Consider the following 14,061-nt stretch of genomic DNA (forward strand, 5'->3'; position numbering starts at 1 on the left):
TGTTAATCGTCCAGGGAATTGAAATGATTGAGTAGATCTCAACTGAAAGAGGTTTATTTGTAGTTAAAAAGAGAACTGAGATAACCTTAGCTTGATTATATAAAGGAGCGCTTCTAGAGTATTCTTTTATTTTTGGATTAGTTCATCTTGAAAATAAATTATATAATTATTTATACTAGAAACTTTCATATAAAAGTAATTCCAAGAGTGGAGGTAGATGACCATTAGAGAATTGCTGCTTTTCTTACCATGCACATATATTTTTAAAATCTCTGAAGATGGCGAATAGTGATGGTTGTGCAACACCGTGGATGTACTTAATGCCACTGAAACAAACGCTCAAAAATGGTAAATTTTATGTTATGGATATTTTACCATAATGAAACCAAAATAAAAATACATCTATACTTAAAGATAATAAATAAACCTGTGACATATTATTAATGTGCAATATAGAAGAAAAGCTAGGATTCATGGAATTAGAAGACTTGTATTTGTATAATACTAGCACCATGAATGAGTTGAAAGCATTTTACCCAGATTTTACATTTTCTTAGCTATAGTTTTCTTACATTTAATGCAAATTTACTTACTCTTCACAGCTCTCAGGAGTTTTATGAGGAATAAATGAGGTTATTTATATAAAAATCTTTAAGGAACTGTAAATCAGTTTATAGACTTAGGTGGAATTTTTCATATTTTTGAAAGAGTAATTCATTGAACTGACTTAGTATTGTATGTAAAGTCTTGGCTGGAGGCATTTGCTATTGAGGTTTTAAAATGTTTAAATTACTTATTTTAAATGTTTTGGTTTTTTTTGAAAATGCAGCTGTTTTTGCTCCGGGGTATAATTAATTGATGGAAAAGTTTGACTTATATTTGGGGAGTTATACTTCTTATTGGCATTATTAAATGTTCAGGTTTTTTGTTATTGATGTCATTTCTTAACAGATCCCCTTTATAACTTCTGAAGGGAAAGCCTTGCAAACTGAGGTAGATACTGAACAGCTTAGCTTTTCCTTTCTTATTTGAAGTCAATGTGTTAAAAAGCATTTATTAAAAAAAAAAAGGTTTATGCAGTGGGACAAAAAATGGCAGATTGGGCGAGGCATAATGATACCGTGAGTCAGATTTGTGTGTTAGTCGCTCAGTCACGTCCGACTCTTTGCGACCCCATGGACTGTAGCCCACCAGGCTCCTTTGTCCATGGGATTCTCCAGGCAAGAATAAGTAATGGAAAATTATTCATTTTGGACATTGATTAAAGTGCATTTCTGGTTGCTCACCTTCCATAGACTAAAAGATATTTTTTTCCTGTTAGTAAGAAAACAGTGATTTGGAGGAGCTCAGTTAATTTACAGAGATTTTTCTGTTTTTTTGCAAAAATAGAGATAGAATGTAGGAAAATGGTCAATACAAACTCGCTTTGGCAGGAACTTTTTTGTAAGAAAAAGGGAAAAACATCAGAATTTAATTAGGTGAAGCCTATTGAATGCTCTAGTGGGGGCACAACAAAGAACTCTGTGGCCTAGTATACAGTGTACAGTGCTAAACAATGTGGTCTTAATCTTTGGAATTCACTGTTTTAAACATCTTCTGTCGATTAATAGGTACTCATTCTGATTAATAGAGCTGGTGTAGTCTGTGTTCAGTTTCAAGGAATTCTTTTTCCTCTTAGTTAGTTGTATCATTTCTGCAGTTTGCTTCAGAATTATTTTTGATAATGTGGCCCATTGACATATTTTAAAATTTTAAATTTGAGTGCCTTTAGGCACAATATTCAGTCATTCGCCATAGTCTCTGCCATTCCTATGGTTTCTGCCTTACTACACTTATTTCACTTATGTGAAACATCTTACCTTTAGAGACATGTCACTCTTGCTCAATTTTTACATAAAGGCACAAGGCAAGCATAAAAAGGAAAAGGATAATTTCTGTCTGTTCAACCCATACCTTTTCCCATCATGCCTGGTGAGTGGGGATTCCCACAAGGCTTGGATGAGCAGATCTGAAACTGAGTGATTGTTAAATTATCCCTATGCATGGTGTCATCTCCTAGTTTTAGTTATAGCTTTCTAATTTTTCAAGTGCTATTAGTGTGTCATTTGCCATAACATATTGTGAATAAAGCACTATGCTGAATTTCTGTTGAGCCACAGTCTAATGGAGGTAAAGGCTTCCCGTTTTATCTAGATATTTCTCATACTTTTTTCCCAAGGCATGCAAGAATTTTTATGCTGTTCTTTTTTTGTTGAACAAAGCAAAATAAGTTAGTGGAATATAAAGATAAGAGCTGATGAGCATGCCACTAATGGAGAAAAGGGGGTCTTTTCACAGAGTTGGTTTTTTTCCCCCCATCCCATCTACATTGGATGTCAATCAAAACATACCATTGGCCATTCAGTTTTTTAAAAAATGCAGTATGCTTGTGCACATCACCTACATACACCAGTTGCTTCATGTACAATAAAGGAATGGGGAAGGGGGAAATGAAAGAATAGAGAAACTATATTATAGTAGTCAGAATGTGTTGGAACCAAATTATAGTTTTCTAGTTGAAAATGTCTTCTTGATCTGGGGGAACAGAATTCTGAAGTAAAGTGTGAAAGTGAAAGTCACTTGCTCAGTCCTGTCTGACTCTGTGAACCGATGGACTATACAGTCCATGGAATTCTCCAGGCCAGAATACTGGAGTGGGTAGCCTTTCCCTTCTCCAGGAGATATTCCCAACCCAGGGATCGAACCCAGGTCTCCTGCATTGCAGGCAGATTCTTTACCAGCTGAGCTGCTGCTGCTGTCGCTTCAGTTGTGTCCGACTCTGTGCGACCCCATAGACGGCAGCCCACCAGGCTCCCCCGTCCCTGGGATTCTCCAAGCAAAAGCACTGGAGTGGGTTGCCATTTCCTTCTCCAATGCATGAAAGTGAAAAGTGAAAGGGAAGTCGCTCAGTTGTGTCCGACTCGTAGCGACCCCATGGACTGCAGCCCACCAGGCTCCTCTGTCCATGGGATTTTCCAGGCAAGAGTACTGGAGTGGGGTGCCCCGCTACCAGGAGTAAAGTATAAAGTTCCCTTTTTAGCTGACACCTCCTGTCTGCTGCTGAAATACATTAATGGTATCTGCATCTTCCAACTGTGCAGGCATGTCTGTCTCCTTGATTGGATGCCCATCAAACTGGGATCTGATCTGTCTCCTTGACAAACCCTGTTCACAATAGGCTTTCATTAGTTTACTAAGTGGTGTATGCCTCTTAATTTTAAACTGCACCACAGAACCAACCTGCCCCACCAATTTCAAATTAATATGATCGTTGTTCTCAGTCTTGACTCATGCTTGGGGTTTTTCGTCCGCGATGGCAAGCACCGGGAGCATCCTCAGCCCCGCCTCACAAGAGAGGTACCAGGTCCGCACAGAACAAGCACACAGGCAGCACGAGGAACTGCAGAAGGAGGCGGCAGCGCTGGAGGAGGGAGAGGGCTTGTGCCTCTCAGGCTTTTTGAACTGATACCTTTGGAAATGATACATTTCTTGGGGGCCTCTTTTGCTGGAGGAGGGTCTATTACTAATGCAGTAATGTTTCCAATTATATTAATAGTTTAATGAATGTCCTCAAAATGGAATGGTTAAGGTGTTTACCTGGTAATAGCACTTGAAGATAAACCCTATAAACCATTATTAATTTGAAATGAAAAATTCTGCACCATTTGTGTATCATTCTGTTTAAAATTGCCCTGACCACATTCTTACTCTGATTTATTTTTCTTCATCAGACTTTTCACCCCTTAAATTTTGTATTTGTTTCTTTATTTGTTGTCTGCCTCTTATATCTGTGTAATCTTGTGGGCAGGGACTTGTTTCTGATTACTGTTCTGTTTTGTGGTTTACAACAGTGTCTGATATATAATGAGAAACTTACTAAATACTGGGTGCAGGGGTCCACGCAGCCCTCTGATGCAGCTGCCGTGTCTTCTATTATGGGTATGCCCTCCCAGGCCTACCTTCAGTGTCCTCTAGCTTAGTACGTTTGGAATACAGATCCTGATGTAACTCTTCCTACTCTAAACCCTGCGTTGTCCTCAGAATGACAGCTGTCCTAAGTATATCTCACTTTAACGCAATTTGCTGTTTATCTGCCTGTTCATTTTTGTTTTTAATTAAAACTTTGATCTCCTTGAGGAAAAGATCTTTGTTGCCTTCACCAACTTATCCCCTATACCTAACATGGTATCTGAAGGTGTTCAATAAATGTTTGTACAATAAAGGTATAGTAGTTTACATATGAAAAAAATGGAAGTTCAGAGGTGATATGATACATGTTGGTGATTATGCTGCTGGTGAGCAGCAGAATGGGACTAACTCCCTCAATCGAATGCTCTACCACTTAAAGGAGTGGGTTTCTATTTTCAATGAAAAGTATTTTTGTTTCTTCACTTGCAGATATTGAGGATGTTAAGAAATACAAACCTGGCTACTTAGAAGCTACGCTTAATTGGTTTAGATTTTATAAGATACCAGAGGGAAAACCGGAAAACCAGTTTGCTTTTAATGGAGAATTCAAGAACAAGGTGAAGTTGATAATCTTTATTTTAAAATGTACCTGTGATATTTGTACCACATTTCTTTCACTTTGGGGGATTTCTTATGTGAATATTTGTGGATAGTATGATAATAAAAGTACTGTTTACTGACTTTCATGTTTAAGGACATAATTTTTATTTTTAAAAAAGTTTTAGGAGCTCTAAGTAAATCAGTAAGACTGATAAATACCTGTATCCATCCATTTATCTATCAATATCTCCTTCATCTGAGGAAATAAAAGATTTCTATGATCATGATCAGTCTAACTCTGTAAATTGTAAATGAAGAAAAATCTTTCATTTTACTCTTCTGGAGAGGAGGGAGTTACTTACCATTAATGCAAATCCAAAGGGTCTTCCCTCCTAAGTGTTCATTCTATCATGACTGAATTCAACTACTTAACAGTTAACAAAGTATTTGAATTGTCTTACTGTCAGAGGGTTTTTATATTAGAAAACCACAAAGTTACCAATAAGCGGCTCCAATACGACACAAATGGAGAAAATGGACCAGAATTAAAGTCTAAAACTATTAGACTACTTCTTTATTTATTTTTACTACTTTTAAACGTATTGCCACTATGCAAGTTTCACATTATAAACCAGCCTTTAAGTGGGTACTAATAAATACAGTGTGTTTTGTAAGTAAAGTAAGCCATGGTCATCAAAACTTCAAAATTACAGTAAGTATTTTGTTATATAAGAGCTTATTGCTGAACCCAGTATTTTTAAAAAGGTTTATTAACCCTTAAGATCTTGAGGGCTTTGTCTAGGATTTATTAAATATGGATATAAAACTACTAGGCTGTGATCTCTCACATAAAAATAAAATACTAAAAATTTCTAAAATAAATTATTTTTTTCTTTTTCCTCTAATATATGTGTTGTATTTTATGTTTGAAACAATACACATTTCAAACCTATGTGTACCTTTGTGGCCCCTTATTGCCTTGGGGTTGGACTGCCAAGTCATTCCATGAATTTATAAAAGAATGAGGTAGTTTGAGAATTTTGGGGGTTTAATTTCAACCAACATTAATTTTTTTCTGAATGAAGACTGGGTCATTTATGCATCCCTTTAGAAAATAATCACTATATGCATTGCTTTTTATCACTGCTGTTTAATATATTGAGCCTAATGCAGGAAAATTGAATTATATATCTTCAACATGGTTGAAAAGATGGCTCTAGGCTGTAATCTGGATTTTTTTTTTTTTTTCATGCTGACTGCTTAAAACAGGTACTGGAATCTGTTTTAATAATCAAAATTATCTGAATAATATAGTTAAAAATCTTTCCATGTATTTTCCAAATAATAAATTGACTTTTTGTCACATACTTTAGGATTCTCCCCTACACCACCTCACCAAGCATTAAGCCGTCTCCTTCATCTCGGGCAACAGCAGACCTGAGGGAAAGTTTTCTTCTCAGAAGTACATTTGCCATCATTTTCTTCACATCATAATGTGTTTAGTTGTCACTGAAAAAGAGAGGAGCTAGTATGACTTAGTTAATACATATGGACTCTGCTTAAAGAAATTTAGCAACATTTTGGGGGAAAAAATAAAAATGTTCTTCTTGGAAAAAACAGAGCAAGTTTTCCTTAAGTGGTCTTACTAGATATGTGTCTATTGGTGAGTTTTCATTTTTAGACACTATATGAATTCACGCTAAGAAAAAGATTTTTAAAATGTTGAGGTTTATTACCTTCAGACAGTGGGTAGCCTAAAATGATTATTCAGTTAAACTACTTGCAGCATTGTTGATGATGAAATTATTAAGTTTGTGCTTATGTACAATCTAGATAGTAAGCTAATTGGTTTACATGAAACAATCATATTTGTTCTTTCAGCAACGCTATGATTTAAATCAGGGGTTGGCAACTTTTTCTTTTTCTGTAAGAGCAGATAGGAAATATTTTCGACCTGCAGGCCGTGTGTTCTCTGTTACAGCTACTCAGCTCTTCCTTTGTAGCATTAATGCAGTCAGGGGCCATGCATAAATGCATGGATGGACATGGCTGTGCTCAGTAAAACTTTATTTACAAAATCATGTGGCAGGCGGATTTGACCCAAAGGCCCAAGTGTGCCAGCGCCTGATTTAGTTGATTTTCATTACATTCCATCTTAAAGAAGAAGAAATTAAAACAATGAGATTGAATAATCTGCGCAAAGTCACACAGCTGGTAAATAAGGATGTGAGAACTTATACTTAGGTTTGCCTGACTTCAGAGCTCATGTTCTTAATAATTAACTGTCATTCTATGACTAGTTCCAAGTTATTATTAATAGTATAATGATGTGATTGCTATGTCTGTTTTTGGTTTTTAACCAGGCTTTTGCTCTTGAAGTCATTAAATCTACTCACGAATGTTGGAAAGCCTTGCTTATGGACAAGTGTGATGGTGGGGCTATAAATTGGTAAGAATTTGTCTTTTCTATGTAGTGTTAATTTTTATTATTAATTGGTACTAAAGAGCCATATGATACTACTCAGATCTTTTGTTTGTTTCTTTTAAACAGAATTGCATTTTTTTTTTTCTCATTTAAAAAGTGTTTAAAGAACACTTATTTGGAAAGCATTGCCAAATACTGGGCACTGTGAAATTAGAAATTGACGTGATCACTTTTCTCAAGGGATTTATAGTTTAGTAGGAAATATTGTCAAGTAAACAAGCATTTACTCACAATGAATTGTGATATATGCAAAGGTGGAGCAAAAGACAGTGATTTTTCAACATGCAGACATATGATTATTTAATTTATTTGTATGTACTACGTCATTTCTTGGTAAGAGTAAAAAGAGGCCCACTTATCCAGCATGATCTGGGTCACCAGCTAATTAATTAAGGGGAATCAAACAAATGTAAGATGTATAACAAACATTTTATTTTACTTTAAAACATTTAAATGTATGTTTATTCATCAATCTGTGGATATAAGGCTAAGACTTTTTCTGTAGAGATTCCATGTAGACTGTATAACAGAATAATATAATAGACTATATAATGGAGATTAAAGATCAAATCCTGCAATCTTTATACTCCATATACTTAAAAACCTTTGTTAGTTTTTAGGATTCTTTTTGTCTAACCTTTTACACTTGTCTTGGTGATGGTTTAGTTGCTAAGTTGTGTCCGACTCTTGTGACCCCATGGACTGTAGCCCACCAGGCTCCTCTATCCATGGGATTTTCCAGACAAGAATACTGGAGTGGATTGCCATTTCCTCCTCCAGGGGATCTTCCCAACCCAGGAATCGAATCCAGGTCTCCTACATTTCATGCAGATTCTTTACTGACTGAGCTATGAGGGAAGCCCTTATAACCGGGTTGTCTTACCCACACCTAATTTAACACCCAAGTTTTTATAGTGGCTCAGTGGTAAAGAACCGCCTGGCAATGCACAAGATGCAAGTTCAGTCTCTGTGTCAGGAAGATCTCCTGGAGAAGGAAATGGCACCCCACTCCAGTATTCTCGCCCGGAAAAATCCCATGGACGGAGGAGCCTGGTGGGCTACAGTCCACGGGGTCATAAAGAGTTGGGCATGACTTAGTGACTAAACACCAACAGCAGAGCCTCGACAGTGTTTACAGCCTCGGTAGTTTTAGAGCCACTTGATGTCCATAGAAGTAATTCTGTTTCCACATTCCCTTCATCAGTGAGTATACATATAGCTTAAATTATGAAGTTATAATAACAGAGGCAACTGACATAAAAGATTTGAACGTGAAAACAACTGACTCTTGGTAAGCCTAACTAACAAGCAAAAATACAGTCTTTCTGGCAAGCAGAATCCTACCCAAGTTCATTGTCCTCTTTGAATCAGAAAATGGGAAGCCGTTTATTCTTTCAGTAAGTACTGATTGAGAGTCTCCTGCCAGGTACAGTGAACATAGTCCTTGTGCTCTTCGAGCCCAAGGTCTGGGAATCAAGAGGGAAATCATTAAAAAAAAAAAAAAGAAAAGAAAAGAAATCATTAGACCAAAGTAATAGGGGATAAAGAATTAGTCTCAGGGAATGTTTTATCCAAGTTCAGAGGCTTACCTTGTAAATGCCTGGGCATTATAGCTTCAGATTCTGTTGCTCTCTTTTTAAAAAATTTTAGTTATAGATAATTTACAATATTACATTAGTTTCTGCTGTACATCAGAATATATCAGTTGATGTATGTATCCTTCCTTTTTTAGATTCTTTTCCCTTATAGGTCATTACAGAGTATTGAGAAGAGTTCCGTGTGTTTTACAGTAGGTCCTTAATTCGTTGTCTGTTTTATATATAGTACTGTGTCTAGGTCAATACCAGTCCCCCACTTTATCCCTCCCTCCCCTCAACTCCTGCTTTCCCTGGTGGTAACCAGAAGTTTGTTTTCTACATCTGTGACTGTTTCTGTTTTGTAAATAAGTTTAATTCTGTCATTTTAAAAATTCCATATTTAAGGAATGTCATATGATGTTTTTTCTTATCTGACACTCCACTCAGTATGACAGTCTCTACTTGTCCATTCATAATATGACACATGGCATTATTTCATTTTTTCTGTGGCTGAGCAATATTCCATTGTATATATATACCATATCTTTACCCATTCCTCTGGCAATGGGTATTTAGGCTGCTTCTGTGTCATCAGATTCAGTTTCTCTTGCAGGCTATGACTCTGTGGACTTCATCTTCTTCCATTTTTCTTTTGTAGAACACTCTTTTTTCAGCATCGTTTTAAAAGTTAATTATTTCTAACATAAATATTGCAGTTTATTAACAAGAAAACTGGGTATAAATTAAATGTCATCTAGCCGTTGCCATCCTAGTAACTAGTAGGCTGAATTCTTCTTTCTGGCCAGATATCCTAAGTGATTTATTAATCTGATGGCTCCCAGGTGGCCCTTGCGGTAAAGAATCTGCCTGCCAGTGTTGGGGACACAAGAGACATGAGTTTAATCCCTGGGTTGGGAAGATCCCCTGAGGGAGGAAATGGCAATCCACTCCAGTATTCTTGTCTGGAGAATCCCATGGACAGAGGAGCCTGGTGGCCTACAGTCTGTGGGTTTGCAAAGAGTTGAATACGACTAAGCACACACAGACACTCACACACAGACACACACACAGACACACACACACCCCCCTCTAAAAAGATGGGTTTCTGATTGTTCAAAGAGGTATTTGCTTGCTGTTTGCTTTCATTTCCTTCCTAATGGTACTTTCTGAAAACCTTTTGCAGTCTTTGATGGGGCTTATATGGTTCCAGGATTTTTGAGCTGCACATTTAGAGAGCATCTCTGATTAGTTTTTCTATAGTTTGATATCGTTCCTTCTATGCTGATTCTAATTGTCTTTACTCTGAGAGTAAATTTATTTATATGCTCTGAAGTCATTTTACTGTAGCCTCCTAGGAATGATATAGATTACATTAAGAATTGACATTTATTGAACCGTATGCTATTTTTTAGGTTATGTGAGCTCTATATGTATCATCTAATTAATATTCACCAGAACACTGTAAGACACACATAATTTTTCTACCCATTTTACATATGAGGAAATTGAGGTCAAGCAGAGATTATGATCTATTGATAGTGTCTAAGTGTTGGATTTAATCCAGACTTTAAACATATTCTCTTAATAGTTATATTCTTTCTGTTTTCAAAGAATACAGCAAAATTAATTTTTTTAGCTAAAAAATGGTATAAGTCCTGGATGTAAATTTTATGCATCTAGATAATTTAAAGTCAAAATCTTCAGAATTTTAACTCATTTTTGTCCACATTTTTTTTATTTTTTGTCACTACCTGATTTGTAAAATATATTTATAGTTAAGTTTTTCTTTAATTTATCTTTACCTATGAATTGCTTCTCTCTAGAAAGGAAGTGAAAAGCAAAGGAGAAAAGGAAAGATATATCCATTTGAATGCAGAGTTCTAAACAATAGCAAGGAGAAATAAGAAAGCCTTCCTCAGCAATCAATGCAAAGAAATAGAGGAAAATAATAGAATGGGAAAGACTAGAGATCTCTTCAAGAAGATTAGAGATACCAAGGGAACATTTCATGCAAAGATGGGCTTGATAAAGGACAGAAATGGCATGGATCTGACAGAAGCAGAAGATATTAAGAAGAGGTGGCAAGAATACACAGACACCTAGAGCCAGACATCCTGGAATGTGAAGTCAAGTGGGCCTTAGAAAGCATCATTATGAACAAAGCTAGTGGAGGTGATGGAATTCCAGTTGAGCTATTTCAAATCCTGAAAGATGATGCTGTGAAAGTGCTGCACTCAATATGCCAGCAAATTTGGAAAACTCAGCAGTAGCCACAGGACTGGAAAAGGTCAGTTTTCATTCCAGTCCCAAAGAAAGGCAATGCCAAAGCATGTTCAAACTACCGCACAATTGCACTCATCTCACATGCTAGTAAAGTGATGCTCAAAATTCTCCAAGTCAGGCTTCAGCAATATGTGAACCGTAAACTTCCTGATGTTCAAGCTGGTTTTAGAAAAGGCAGAGGAACCAGAGATCAAATTGCCAACATCTGCTGGATCATCAAAAAAGCAAGAGAGTTCCAGAAAAACATCTATTTCTGCTTTATTGACTATGCCAAAGCCTTTGATTGTGTGGATCACAATAAACTGTGGAAAATTCTGAAAGAGAGGGGAATACTAGACCACCTGACCTGCCTCTTGAGAAACCTATATGCAGGTCAGGAAGCAACAGTTAGAACTAGACATGGAACAACAGACTGGTTCCAAACAGGAAAAGGAGTACGTCAAGGCTGTATATTGTCACCCTGCTTATTTAACTTCTATGCAGAGTACATCATGAGAAACGCTGGGCTGGAAGAAGCACAAGCTGGAATCAAGATTCCCAGGAGAAATATCAATAATGTCAGATATGCAGATGACAGCACCCTCACGGCAGAAAGTGAAGAGGAACTAAAAAGCCTGTTGATGAAAGTGAAAGAGGAGAGTGAAAAAGTTGGCTTAAAGCTCAACATTCAGAAAACGAAGATCATGGCATCTGGTCCCATCACTTCATGGGAAATAGATGAGGAAACAGTGGCTGACTTTATTTTTCTGGGCTCCAAAATCACTGCAGATGGTGATTGCAGCCATGAAATTAAAAATGCTTACTCCTTGGAAGGAAAGTTATGACCAACCTAGACAGCATATTAAAAAGCAGAGACCTTACGTTGCCAATAAAGGTTCGTCTAGTCAATGCTGTGGTTTTTCCAGTGGTCATGTATGGATATGAGAGTTGGACTGTGAAGAAAGCTGAGCGCTGAAGAATTGATGCTTTTGAATTGTGGTGTCGGAGAAGACTCTTGAGAGACCCTTGGGCTGCAAGGAGATCCAATCCATCCTAAAGGAGACCAGTCCTGGGTGTTCACTGGAAGGACTGATGTTGAAACTGAAACTCCAATACTTTGGCCACCTGATGCAAACAGCTGACTCATTGGAAAAGACCCTGATGCTGGGAGGAATTCGGGGCAGGAGGAGAAGGGGATGACAGAGGATGAGATGGCTGGATGGCATCATCAACTCGATGGACATGGATTTGGGTGGACTCCGGGAGTTGGTGATGGACAGGGAGGCTTGGCCTGCTGCGGTTCATGGGGTCGCAGAGAGTCAGACACGACTGAGCGACTGAACTGAAGTGAACTCAGTTCCTTCAGTGTACTGTGTTATTGATTACCAAACCTTCCCGCCTTCCTTTTTCACCTGTTCTCTCCATGTAAATAGGTTTAAGTCTGAACTGAAGGCCATGTTTATCACAGTAGTTCTCTCGAACAGTGTGTATCGTACAGCACAGTTACCTAGGGAAAGCATTAGAAAGCTCATTTGTTGTCCTCTTCTTTAAATCTGATGAATTAGGATCTTTGAGGAGAAGGATCTAAGTATCAGTATGTTTTAGAAGCTCCCTGGCTTCTGGTGAGCTGTTTTGCTTAACAACTATAAAATCTAAATTTTTCGAAGAAAAAACAATTGGCCCCTCTTGCCACACAGCCTCATTTCCCATCACTTCTTGCCTTTTATTTCATGTTCCAGTAACTTAGAACCACATGTCACTCCTCACAAACACCATGCTTTTATTGATCTCTGAGGCATTTCTCATTTGTCTCCTTTGCCATGATTTTCTTCTCACTTCTCACTGGCTGGCTTACTCATCTGTTAAAACTTTGTTTTGACTTCGCTCTCTCTAGGAAACTTTCCCTCATCCTAGCCTTGTGCTCTCTAAGGTGCCATTATACCTAGCTAAAAGTGCTATTCCTTGTCCTCTGTGTAGTCTTATCACTGCATTTATTCATTAACTGCTTATTTTATGAATTTGTCTCCTCCAGAGTATTTCTTCAAACGTAGATGGATGTCTAAAGATTCATCTTTATATTCTTCATAAATGTTCATATTTATATTCTACATGCCTGACATGTAATAGCCACTTAGTAAATACATGTTGGAGTGATTGTTGGATAATATTTTAAAGTAAAAAAATATATGTTAGGTTTTAAGTCCAGTAGTAACTCTTCTCTTTTAGGAGCCCTGCATTTACTAAATTACTTAATTCTGTTTTTCCCAATAAGTTTTATTGTTGTTATTTTTATTCTTTTTCCCCGCTGCTTACTGTTTACTCTAGAAGCTGCATATTTATTTTAGCAGGGATAATTAAGTTATTTCTGTTTTTACTGAAAGCAACTTGAAATTCTCTGGAGGAAAAATACAGTTTTTTTGTCATTTGGTTTTATTATTCTTCAACTCTTCTCAGATTCTCTTTAATCACGATTTATATATCTACCTTATTCTTAAGAAATCAGGACTGTACTCTTCATTTCATTTGTTATGTGCATAATTAACTGTAACCTCACTTGTGTTCTCATATCACTGCTTTCCACACCTCTAGGAAGAACTTGGAGTGTTTTATTAGTTTTTTTATGATCTAAATTGAGTTTGTATTTTAGCCCTAGTGATAGGACTTGGCACACAGTAGGTAGTTTGAACATGCTTACTGAATGAAAAAAATTATATAAATATTTATATGACGTCTTCAACATATGTATATGTTTTTTCATATATATGTATATTGTTCCAAATTATTTATGTCTTGAAGCTGTTTCTACCTTTCCAGAGAAAGATACATTTAGTCCGTATATAACTCCAGTTCTTTAAGCTTTATGTAGATTTACATCAAATGCTAGTTTTCTTCAATGAACTCTGGAGGTTATGGTCCCAAATCATCGTCATTCGTATCTCTTTAAATTTTCTTTCTCCTTTGTCCTTGACTGTTTTGCTTTAGAAAGAAAAACCTTGACCAATCTGAATCTTGGACCCTGTCCTTGGGGATTCGCATGAGTGTGGGCCTTTGTCTGATTTGATTGTCTTGAAGAAAATAATTTTCTCTTTACTAAAATTTCATATTGCTGGTCCTGTAAATTTCATCTTTTAGATTTTTTTTTTATTATTTGCAGGTAACTTTCTCTTTCTGTTTCTTTATATTTAATCA

The 14,061-nt window shown here is 36.7% G+C and overlaps 1 protein-coding gene across 2 annotated transcripts in view; it reads left to right on the forward strand.

Moving 5' to 3' along the window:
• PPA2 (inorganic pyrophosphatase 2) overlaps positions 1 to 14,061 on the forward strand; it is a 101,081-nt gene that overhangs the window by 66,191 nt on the left and 20,829 nt on the right. For both annotated transcript variants that reach the window (XM_052641914.1, XM_052641915.1), the window contains 2 exons: positions 4,438 to 4,565; positions 6,912 to 6,997. In XM_052641914.1, the coding sequence (XP_052497874.1) occupies positions 4,438 to 4,565; positions 6,912 to 6,997 (214 nt within the window). The remainder of the gene's footprint in view (positions 1 to 4,437; positions 4,566 to 6,911; positions 6,998 to 14,061) is intronic.

The sequence above is a fragment of the Budorcas taxicolor genome, chromosome 6, assembly GCF_023091745.1.
Source record: "Budorcas taxicolor isolate Tak-1 chromosome 6, Takin1.1, whole genome shotgun sequence".
Taxonomy (NCBI): Eukaryota; Metazoa; Chordata; class Mammalia; order Artiodactyla; family Bovidae; genus Budorcas; species Budorcas taxicolor.